Source organism: Anopheles gambiae, chromosome 2 (genome assembly GCF_943734735.2).
Source record: "Anopheles gambiae chromosome 2, idAnoGambNW_F1_1, whole genome shotgun sequence".
Lineage (NCBI taxonomy): Eukaryota > Metazoa > Arthropoda > Insecta > Diptera > Culicidae > Anopheles > Anopheles gambiae.
This window is the reverse complement of record NC_064601.1, coordinates 85,127,225-85,139,820: the sequence shown is the minus strand read 5'-3', so window position 1 is coordinate 85,139,820 and position 12,596 is coordinate 85,127,225. Positions and strand designations below refer to the sequence as shown.

General features: G+C 40.9%; 1 protein-coding gene across 1 annotated transcript; it reads left to right on the top strand.

The window, feature by feature from the left end:
* Positions 1–7,068: 7,068 nt before the first annotated feature.
* LOC1276180 (scoloptoxin SSD976) lies at positions 7,069–8,110 on the top strand. Its single transcript, XM_061648696.1, has 3 exons — positions 7,069–7,141; positions 7,211–7,733; positions 7,801–8,110. Exons 1-3 carry the CDS (start codon positions 7,123–7,125, stop codon positions 8,018–8,020), a joined length of 762 nt encoding a protein of 253 aa, XP_061504680.1. The 5' UTR covers positions 7,069–7,122; the 3' UTR covers positions 8,021–8,110.
* Positions 8,111–12,596: the final 4,486 nt, after the last annotated feature.

The following is a 12,596-nucleotide window of genomic DNA, read 5'->3' as shown; positions in this document are numbered from 1 at the left end:
CGCCTGAGCAGCGCTGTGCTGGAACGTCGCGCACGTTTCAAAGGTTGCGCCAAGTTAGGATGCTTTCCAAAACGCGTTTTCGGAAACACGATGAATAATTCATCGCGCGATAAATAGTAGACTAATTTATTTAAATACTAACAATCATAAATATGATACAGGTACGATCGTGTCTATGCTACGAGGTGTAATAAACCACCATTAGTATGCAGCGTAATCAGAGCATTATTTATAGTGTGACCACACCGTTGCTACCTGTTTGTGTTTGCTGTGTACGATTGAACTCATCTTCATTTCTTTCAGACATACAGAAACCTTGTAAAGGCATTTCTATACAATAAAGATTGATCGCTTCATCAGATGATCAGAACTGTGTTACCCTCACCGTCGCTAATCAGCACCCGGGGCGTTGTTTACAACGTAAATCTGCATCCCGCTTCCGGTAGGCAAACGTGGTGGCTGATTGTTCTACTAATTCCGTCTCAAAAAAAAAAAAAAAAAAAAAACGGGGACCACCTTACTAACCTTGAAAATCACGCCGAAAGCTGTCGCTTCGGGCCGACTAACATTAATCTCTCTCTCTATCACTCCTGATTTATGCTCCCCCAGCAGCAAGTAAAGGCTTGATTTGATTTCCCTTTTTTTCGTGGCCCGATTGCTCCGATCTTCCGCCGTATTTTTAATCTGTTTTGTTTATTTTTACCTTTGCTGTCGCTTTCCGTCACCCTGCAGCAACGTTCCAAGGTCTCGTGCTTTCAAACTGTGCACGGAAAAGCTTGACAAAGATGCGTACAGCAACAAACTAACCAAAAAAAAAAAAGTGTCCATAACGAACCAACAGGTGAATGAGAAAACGAGCTAAAAGTCCCAAAAAAAAACCACCCCATGGTAAGAGGAAGCTGCGCAAAAATCAAGCGCCTGATAAGCGCTGACGAATGATTGATGGTTCGATGGTCCGTCCACCATCTCGGAACTCATCAAACGAGTACGAGTACGATACCCGGTTGACGATGCTGTCCTCGTGGCCGGTTCCGTCCGCGGGAAGAGACGATAAAAATCGATTCTAAATCAACACATTCTGTGCGGAGGGGGGGAAAGAAATTGCCGGTGGCGCTCATTTATCTGCATTCAACGGGCGGCACTGGTGTGCGCGGTACGATCGCCACCGATCGCGACTCGAGTGATCGGTGATCGGCAGAAGATAAACGGCCGCATCGGTCAATGGCCAAATGGTGGTTGTGCGCTGGTAAAATCAAACGGCAGACGTCATTTAATCGAGGTTTGCTTCCTGTATTGCTGCCGACATTTTAAATCCATAAATCGCGTGAGCCAAACGATTCATCACCGTTTTTTCGTTTGGGTTTAAAGGTGCTGTGGCCGCTTGTTGGGTGCAAATAATGACTCCCATTAGGTGAACATTGTTTTTATACTGGATTTAATTGAGCATTGAAGGAGAGGATTGAAGAGAACAGAAGCGAACTCTGGTGTCTTTAATCCTTTCCTTCAATGCTCAATTAAATCCAGTATAAAAACATCTTCTGCTGAGACTTTTTGGGTAAAATTGAGATGTTTGGGCAATTTTAGATGCATTCGGGAAGTTGTGTTATTCCTCCAAATGTTACATACTTAAACCATAAGTTTGTTGATGCTTAAAATGTCAAATTAATTTGCTTTATGGCATCAGTCCGTGATGTGAAGTATTTCTAATTGGTGGACTTCTTCTCCTTTGCCATGATCGTATAAGACATGCAACGATCATCCAGGAATTGGAATTACTACAATAAACCATACATTCCCAATTAAATGGCAAGCCCGAACAAACACAGCGCGTGTTAGCAAACTTCTAAAGGAAGCGACAATCGGTCATAAAACGTTCGCTCGAACCTTTCGCATACCCTTTTCCTTCCCACACAACCTTTTTCGTAAGCAGCCCATCATCATCATGATCATCATCCTGGAATTATATGCTCTTTAAATTAAATCTTCCCCGGGTTGTTGGCTGTCCGGGGAAAGGATGCTCCAAACGCGACGATCAAAACAAAACAGCGCAAAGTGATCTGCATAAATTGTACCGAAAGGAATGGAGCTAATTTTTCCGCTCTCATCGTTTGTTTGTTTGATCAACGAAACGACACAAAGCAGGCAAAAAAAAACTGGTCCTCCACCTACTCTCTCTCTCTCTTTCTATCTCTTACTTTTCCCTTCATCTCATGCTCCTGCTGTGAGCGATTTATCGCTCGTGCGAGAAAACGAGCAAGGCCCTAAAATGCCGCTACCGTCCCCCCCTGCAACGTCGCTAACGTTCTCCCCAAACGTCCAGCAGGGTTGGCCTTGAAAGGGTCCAAAGCCTTTCGCGGCAGGGTGCGAGCTGAGATGCGAGCCGACAAAAGCGCTCCCAAAAGCGCCGTCCGGCCCCAAAGTAGGCTAAATTTATGCCAATGCCCCCTGCTCTTCTTCCGGCCGATCACACACACAAAACGGCGGCCGATCACCGTGCGGCTTAACCGGCTGCGGCTGATAAATTGATCGCGAAACCGCTGGTGGAAAAATTGATGATGATACACCCAAAACACGGCCGAAACAAACGGTGTGGTTTTCGGTTAAATTTGGTGTGGTGGCGCTTCTATTTTCTGTTTTTTTTTTTGTTTTTGGCAGAGAGGAGTGGGGGCATAAAGTTCGCCATGCGCATGATACGCAAGGGATGCCGCTGCCGGTGCGCGGTCACGACGATTAGCCTTTTGAGCTTTTCGGTTGCGATTAGTGCGTTAGTCGCAGTCTAGCAGCGATCGGGAGCGCTCACTCGTTGTGGGTTTTGGTTTGTGTGTGCGTTTGTGTGTGTGTGCATCTGGTGTGTAGAGCTGGTGCGGGGTGAAAGCAAGTAAGTGATGCCCGTTTGATGATGCATTTTTTGCACGTATTGGTTGGTGTGTTGATCGCCCGGAAGAGTGTGCAGAAAGTGGAACAATAGAGTTATGGTGCGATCGTATGGGAGTGTTTTTTTCTGTTCGGGGTGTTCAGGTAGACAGTTTGGAGCGATTAATTGGCACGTTTATCATTCGCACCCGTGCGTCGGATGCTGTGACGTAGGGATGTTAATTTGTTGTGTCAAGCGTGGTGTTAGTATGTTGTGGTGTTCAACGAACCATTCATGTAGCTATGCTCTAGACCAATGTTCATCGTTGACGTGTGCAAAAGTGTTCTGGAGTGCTGGAACAGAATGATATAGAATGAGCCAATAGAAACAACGTGAAATAACATGAAATTGAGTGTATTTTAACATTGAAAGATCGTGCGGCAATGATCAATTTTAAATATCATAACGATCGAAACGGAAAGAGCTTATTTCATCCCTCGTTTCATTGCAAGGTTTTCAGGGGCTCTCATAATTTTGGAACACTTTCTTCGCTCTTTCATACGGCAAGTTTACTTAGTGGGAAGGGAAGTGGACTCTACGGCACCCGTTTTGGACAGGCTGATTTGGAATTCCATGGAAATTTCCTATGTAATATTCAAAACGGGTACCGTATAGTTCAATTTCTGGCACATAAAGTTCACTTTCTGTAAGAACGAGTCAAGAAAGTGTCCCAAAATAATGAAAATCTCTTAAAACTCTGTAATAACATCAGTTTTAATAGTTTAAAATTTGATTGTGAATTAAAATCAGAAATCACAAATTGAAATATTAAACTTAAAAAATCTACGATAAATATTCAACTATATTTTATTTATAAAAAAAACCTTCCAAAAGTATTTCAAGGAAAACAGCTTTTAAAAAAATATATCAACTAAAGCATAGGAACAGTAAGGAAATGTATTATATAAATACTTTTATTTGTATGTTGTTCGGGGATGTACCACTTAAATATTTGATTTCCATTAAGACCAACTAACTGTTTTACAAAATGATTTGCAATTGCCTTCTAAGCAATAATATGTTCTACTCATTACATTGGTAGGGCGTTTGAATCCGTAGATGTTTTTTTGTTTTTTTTTTGTTTTTTTTGTTTTGTTTTTCTTTATAGCTTAATATGTAATCTATTCTAGCTTACCTTTCATTAGATTTATCATGCCTGGACGAGGCTATTTATTAGAGGAAAAGTCAAGACTGAACAGCGATTGTACAGTTATTCCGACTGATTTTGGATTTCTTCGTCCCATCAACAATAAGCCCCGGGCTCAGAGGTGGAGTCAGCGTTTTAATCAAACGATGGGGAAAGACAATTGCCTGGGTTTTGAATGGATTGATTTTGATCCTCCAGTCTGCAGCAAATCTCAGGAAGACATCGAGACAATGTTGCAACCTGCTCTTTAGTTCGATCATGTTCCTACCTTTGACTGCAATGGCAGTGTCGTCTACGAACAGAAACAGCATGCCATCACAGGGGAGAAGGAAATGTATTACATCCGGGCTCGGCCAAGCATGGTCAGCGGGCCAAATATTGTGAAATGTTAAAAGAGTAATTTCATTCTAATTAATTTTGATGGATTTTTCCTTCAATTCTTTGTCGTGGTTTTGATCAACAAGTTGTATTATTTCTTCATCTGGTCAATATTATACCATTTTTGGATGAAGCTGAAATAAGTTGTAGTGATGGGTAAATTGTACATTTTTCCAGGGTCTGATCCATCCAGATCCGCACTAGGCGGAATCAGCTTTGTACTCGTAGGATTCGCCTTTGTACTCCTCGGACTCATCCAGAATCATCCGCAATTGCGGAGTTGATTTTGGATATTGTTTTAGTGTTTTTCGGATTGGAGTTGCATCCACGACTAGACGATTAGTCGGATTGGATTCACGATTCCACTTCGGATTACCCATGTACAGGGGTCGGCAAACTTTGGGACCGAAACAGCAAAAATATATAAAAATGCTCGCAGAGCTCCACCTGAAGAGTCAAATTAGTAAACCAAAGATAAAAATACATGAATGTTCTATGGAATATATTTATGATGGTTAAAGAGCCGTGGTCTAAACAGCAAAGAGCTGCATGCGGCTCGCGAGCCGTACTTTATCCATCGCAGCCTATGTGCATTACTGGTTTATCTGGATACCAATAAGGACTGTAAGCGACTACCTCATACCCAAATGGTAACACACGTAAAAACTATAAAACTGTTTACACGCGTCGTCACTGGTGTTTGGAAAGTGCCGTACAATACACTGCAGGGCTCATAAAGTTCATCAACCAGACCCGTTGCTTGAAAAGTTTGATTATCTCATTATTAAATTATTTTAATCTCTGAGCTCTTTTTGCAGTGAAAGATTGAATCAAAAAGATTTGTGGACCTTTTGAATGGACAATCAAAACATAAAGCTGATCCTGCTGGTATGAAATGTACCCATTGTGGCAGGCAAAAATCAAGTTTTTACATATATCCGGTTCCATAACTTAAACCGATCGATTAAACGTTACGTGGTGATTAGGAATGTTTTCTCTTTTGCGTTGCTAACGCCACTTTAAATCACGGTTTTTTTGTCGTATCATTACCGTTGGTTGTAAACTTTACGGTAATTTTATCCTGAAGCTTCCAAAAAGTTTCATTTTATTGTGATAGATTTGAAAGGAATGATAAGCGAGGAACCTTAGTTGGCGATGAATGAGATTTTAAAACAGGGTTTCTTAAGTTAGTTTAACACTGCAATAACATATTTCAACCTCATTTAAATACATTTCAACTATTCGAATGGCAGTTTACTTGATCTTTCTTTGGTTGCTTGGACCTACACAAATACACAAATGGTTCGAAGAAATTAGATTTAACGTATTCAACGTAAACAAAAAACCCTGTAGGGGAAGGTAGGTAAAGACGGACACTGCGAGAAGATGGACACTTCTCATAAATGCATGAAAAAGATAGTTTTCGTAAAAATCATCAATGCAGCATCCTAACTTAAAGATAAACTACACATTTGAGGACAGTTTTGGCATAATATATGCAAAATTGGTTAAATCCAGGAACAAAATAAATTTTCAATCGTGTGCCCCTTCGTGGATCTAATTTGACTACTTCAGAAAAGCGGGAAAGACGGACACTTTGTTGTAGGGAAAGATGGACACCGAATTTATTGATTTATTTTAATTATTATATCAATTGGTGATGAATAGATTTCTTCATTACCTTTGATAAAGGATTCCGAAGCTATAAAACAATCAGCAACTAGAGAAAGTATTGAAATAAGCGAGAAATGAAACACCGGTCAAAATAGTAGCCATTCGTTATGCTATTACTCGCTCGATGCTGATGAGGCGCTTCACGAAGTCCAATATCTAGTCACGACTTGGACAACTTTAAGCAATAAAAAGATTATGCATTGATAAGACATCGTTCAGGAATAGATGAGAAATTCTATGGTATTACAAATTTCAAATGTTCAATTTTGACATGGTGGAAAATGGGTTAAAATATTAACAAGTCCCTCAAAAAATACTGGGGTCGTGGACTTTTCGCGGAGTAATTTCCTAAAAGGAAGTTTTAGACTGTTGTTCTGTAAGCTGGACCAATGTCAGTTGTTAGTGCCCGATGTTACGACAAGCGCCGCTTACAATTTCTAAATTCATGGCGTTGCAATTGGCCTATAATTCGTTTATGTACGTACCATGATGTGGAAAGCAATAGGATATGTTAAAATACTAAAAACCTCTTCAATTTCCAACGTTTTTTTTTAATAGGTGTTTTTTAATAGGCCTTACCCTTCATGGTGTCCAACTCCATCTTATCTTACCCTTCATGATGTCCATCTTTCCCATATTAGGTGTCCGTCTTACCCGAACATTTCAAAACTGCACGAAAAGAAACATGTTTTTCATTCATGAAAAAACGCAAAAATTGATAGAAACTTAAAAGTTTTAACACATTTTCTGATAAAACAAGAGTGTAAGATAATGTATGCACATTTTCATGATCATAGGACTTATATATCCCTAGATTTTTACCATTTCCCTTAACGTGTCCGTCTTTACCTAACTTCCCCTGAGAATTCTTTATAATTGTATGTGGAACTAGGATAATTTAAAAATATAACAGGGAATGAAATTTCATTATTTGCTCTTCATTTTACAGAATACTTCACCATCCATACTTCAAATAGCTAACAACTCCTTTGCCATCATTCGAAGCAAAATGCATCAGTCCACGTTTGGTGAGTAGTCTGCTTGTCAACTACATCTGCTGACACCACATTGGCTAACTCATCCCCATTCCCCTCCAGCACTCACACTTTGCCTACTCTCCATCACGGTCTTCTCGACCGATGGTTACGCACCCAACTACTACTGCTCCCCGAGCCTCTGTCCGCACGGTGGCCCCAACGTAGGCTGCAACCCACCGCCCCTCTCCGGGGGTCACTTTTGCTACGGCAAGCTGCCGAGCGTGGTGCCGATGACCCCGGCTGTCCAGGCGCACATCCTGCACCTGCACAACTACTACCGGTCGCGGGTAGCATCCGGCTACCAGTTCCCGCTCGGACCGGCCGCCCGCATGTACACGATGGTGTGGGACGACGAGCTGGCCGCACAGGCCGGGAACAATGCACGCTCCTGCGTCTTCGCCCACGATCGGTGTCGCAACACGCCCCAGTTTCTCACCTCCGGCCAGAACATCGCGCTGCTCAAGTACTACGAGCCGGGAGCGTACACGGTGACCGATCTGATAACGCGTTTCATCGGCGGCTGGTGGAAGGAGAACAAGAAGGTGAAGCCTGCCTACATTCAGGCGTTTCCACGATCACAAGTGTAAGTTCAGTCAGTCAGGGTTAGCAATTCGACTACTTACGACCGATTGTTTGGTTATTTTTTACAGTAAAAACATTGGCCACTTTACGATGCTGGTGAACGATCGCACCTGGAAGGTGGGATGTGCGATGCAAAACTGGAGCGAGGGAGCCGCCACGAAGGTGTACTTTGTGTGCAACTACTCGTACAACAACATCGTCACGCAGGAGGTGTACACGGTGGGTCGGGCGGGTTCGCAATGTCAGGCGGGCCTGAATCCAATCTATCCCGGTCTGTGCAGGACGTGAGATGATGGTTTGCGTTCGTTCGTGCAATCGTGTTGTGTATGGGAAGATTTTCTGTGAAAATCAATAAATTATAAAAGGATACAGCTAAAACTGTGAAGAAGGATGTGGTGTGATGACAGAAGGGTTCAAAAGTTACAAATTTATTTCAATTGATTTGTTCTAAATTACTAGTACAACGATTAAGCATTATGGTAAGTAAACAATTATTTCAAGGACCTTAAATGTTATTTAATTTTTCATATAATAATTTCACTAGTACAACATATTTTATTTTAAATGCAGCTATTATATTTGCTATTATATTTATTATTTAGTTTTTATTTTCTTTTTTGTTTATTTATTAGTTCGTTAGTAAGGAATAATCAATCTGCAATATTTGAAGTCTGGTGTCGCTTCAGTCGATGCAACATTGTTGTTGTGTTGTGATTTTTTAAACAGAAACGGGTGTTTTCGGGTTGCATTGTCAATAATTCTGAAATAATAACATTATTGCCAATAGACTGTTAGATATATGAAGAGTAAAGAACAACTGATGCATAAGCACTAACCAATAAGCAGTTGTAAAGACACTTGGAATGGGAAATGGGAAGTTCTACTCCACTCTCTGTATAGTGTAGACACTGCTTCTTCGAAATACCTTCTGTTCTGGACATTGAAACGTAGCATGTCTACTATACAACATTTTATAAACAGAGAACCATTATCACATACTATCACATTTCTTCAATCAAATAGTTCAAACTTTGGCGCACCAGGCTAACACAGATATAAAAACCCATTTAGACACATACGAGATAAATGCAGCACATGCAAAGATAAAACCACACTGTAACATATCACATGGGAATGGACAAAAATTGTCGAATTTTTCATGAGTTTATCTTCAACTAGTGGTGTTAAAAACGGGTATTTTTGAAGATCAGCTCAGTTCCGGTTCATTCATGATTCTGGAGATGAATGATGATACGAGCATGAATGATGAAAGATGATTCTGGATGGTTCACTTGATCAGATCAATCATTCAATTGTTCGTTCTCTGCTAAACCAGTCAGTTAATGCCAAATCTGCAGTCAAAGAGAAATGATAACATCTCAGGACTCTACCAAGGTTTATTGGTTGTTTCCCAAAAAAATCTGGATGGTTCCCATAGACTTTTAGCTCGTTCCCACGATTTATTGAACGCTACCCATTTTTTAAGTTGGATTGTATGGATGTCCAATAGGACGATACCAAAATTATGAGGAAACTATACAGCAATACATGGGAAAAATATATGGTGAATAAATCGTGAGAGGGACTCAACACATTACAGAAATAACATGGTGAAGAGATGCAGTACATGTTAGCGAACGAGATAGTCAGTTATATTGTCATCGTCATTGTCGAGTGGACAATACGCTAAACATATCGCTAAAGCTGCATCTATTCAAAAGAGTGAAGGTGTCAAATTTTATATGGAATTGACACCTCAGACGCAGATTTCTCCATACGATTGCACATTGTGAAGAAATATGCTATAGGCTTATAGCTAATAGCTAATAGGCTTCCTCGTTTTGGTATAAAGAATCATATGCGTGTTAGACATGTCTGATCTGCTATCTGAAGAGAGAAGAATGGTGATCCGAAAATGATACTGGCTCACTTGCTCTCGCTGGCGCATTCAAGCAATCGCCTTTGTTTTTCTCAGGGAAGCGATGATTCGGATCTTTAAAAAACTGATGCATGTTTCACTCGCTCAATTTACTGATCCGAATCATTTGAACGAATCTTACATCACTATCTTGAGCCGCATTAGCAAAACGTTCATTGAACTTTCAATAATAGTGTCTAATGAATCAGCAGTCAAAATTTGACACCCCTGTCAATCGAACTCTAACAGTGATGGCCAAAAAAGGAACTTTGTTTAGAAGCGTGTATGTTTGTGGTCATCGGAGAAGTCCGTTCCGGCATTTACATCATTTGGGCACTATTAGGCAACAATCAGAGCATCGAAAGAACGCCCGGGTTTGAATGGCGCGGTTTGGAATGGAAACCCAGAGCGACTTGGGGTTTTAAAGGAATCTGAAAATCGATGTTTTATTTTTATGAGATTTTAAAACATGTCACGGCAAAAATTCCTAATAACTGACAAAAGGGAGCTCGCAAGGTCGTAGATTTATTTTTCAAGTAAACTTAAATAAATACCCTTCAAAAGGTTATGTTATTTTTTTCTACAGCCAGCCGAAAAAAGTCCCTTTTTTATACAAACGTTATTACAGGAGCATAGGTTCAGAATGGATAGGTTCAGGCTTGTTCAATCATGATGGAATGGAAACATTGACCGATGCACGAATAGCTGCCAAATAAGCAAGATTTTTAAAAGAAAAAGAAATATACATATCAGAGATAAAAAAAAGGAATGGAAAACAATGGAAAATATTTTAAACCATTATTTAATTACCTATGCTTGTATGAGAATTGTTTCATAATTTGATTTTAAATTTTATGAACTTATATGTAATCCTATTAGGATATACAATTAGTATAAAACTTACAAATTAAAATCCTTTTCAATTCTTACGAATTGATTTGCCATATTCTTGAATATTTGAAAAATTCGTAAAAAATAAAAATAAGCCTGAAAACAGTGAGTGAAGATTACTAATGTACTAAAATGTAAATAAGTACTAACAGTATAGCAGCATATGGCGCAATTATCTGTTATACACAGTTTTACGAACTGAAATCTTACAAATCAAATCTCATTCATTGATTCAATAAAGACCCTTTCATTCTCGTTACAATGTATGTTTTAAAATTTATATTTTACCCATAAAATGCATAAAATGAATAAATTAAGATTACTATTAGTTTTAGTACATGTCTTTCCAAAGGCTTCTGTCGCAGCCTGTCCTACCCTACTAAGCACACGCCTTCGCCTGCTGCTTTGCAAAGTTGACCAACCTAACATAACAATCTGATGCAACTTTCTTCGCCACAATTTAGCCTACGATCGCTTAATTCCTGTACGTGCAACGATCCCCCATTACACAGAAGCTGCACAATCTTGTGTTTACTTTCCCCCAGCGTAGTCGATTTAGGGGCAGTATTAGCAGCAGGTAGGCCTTTCCGCTTGTGCGCCGTTTGATACTTTCCCCCAACGAACCACGCCGCCACGATGCTGGGAGCTGATAAGAGCTGTACCGTGTGCCTACGGATGCTACCAGGATGATTTAATAATTCACCGCAATTACATGCCGATTACATGGGTTTCAGCTAATTGTCGGGCTACGTAGGCAGGGTACGTCCAGGTTCCGACCAGGCCGCGACCGTTCCCGGGTGCGCTCGTAACGATGACGCTGCGATAGGTAAACAAACAGCGCGATGCACTGACCCGACGGTGTGCGGGGTGAAAAGGAGAAAGCAAAAAGGCTTGACGTTTACAAACACTCGACCCGTTGCCTTTGGGCCCATCCTGCTAAGCTATCCCTCATCTCAGCTGCTCTTATCACTGCAGTCCGATCGCTCGCAGCATGTTGCGGCCAAAAGGCACGCAGCGCAGCCTTTGTGAAGCGGCACTTGCGATTGGCTGGGAGGTAAATTCGAAATCATATTAATCGTTTTGTTATTTTTTTTTTGCACTCATCTCATCATCCGAACGTTCATTATCACCCATTCACTGGGCATAGTTTATATGGGCAAAAAAGGGCAAGCGAGCGCAATGGGAAGCAAGCGCAACTGTGCACGCACCGCGAACGCTCGTAGGAGGGCTGCGCATGTGGTCCACGCGAGGACTCGCACTGGCGCCTCGGGGCGGCCGATTGGCAGGCGTATCGCACGAACTTTAGCCCCCACCCGATGCGCGGATGGCACGTCGATGCGGCTGATACGTGAAGTACGCGACTGATACACGCGCCGCGTCATCGTAGCGGCCCTTTTTTGTTGCTGCTGGTCGTTGTGAGTCGGTGTGGAAGTGGTCGCTTTAAATGCGTTTTAATTTATTTTGCTGGTTTGCGAAGTGCTAATACAATGGAAAATGGTCGCTGGAGAACGTAAGGAAAACATAAGGATATGGGAAATGGAGGCGCATGGTAGTTTGTACGTAATTGTATAATTATTTCAATTATTTTTCGTTTTAAAATATGCATTTTTAGGATAACAAAAAAAAAGGCTGTTGAAGTAATAAAATACATATTTCATTAACATTTTTTACATCAAAAACTGTCGTAAACCGTATTATGGAATTAAAATGACTTTTAAACCAATTTTATTCCACAATTAAATTTAATAAACAGATACACCGTTCGTCAGCTTCATGTGCTTGCATTATCAATGCAGCAGAAATCGGCATATCTCCACCGACCAGCTAAGCAGCACCACCACACCGAAGACGAACAGGTAGATCACAACCATACACACGTTCACCACACCGTGCACGAAATCACACACACTTCGAACAATTTGGATCACAAAAGCTTCCGCCACATTGCAGATCACGAGAAAGCAGATTAACTGAGAAAAGGGTAGTGAGGTATTTAGGTGGAAAATTATTGCGCTCTATATTTACTTACAATTCGTTGCAGGGTTTCACGTAAAT

What these genes read in the sequence shown, in the direction of transcription:
- LOC1276180 (XM_061648696.1), top strand. An exon ending in GCGTTTCCACGATCACAAGT is followed by an intron (nt 7,734 to 7,800) that starts GTAAGTTCAGTC and finishes TATTTTTTACAG; the next exon opens with TAAAAACATTGGCCACTTTA.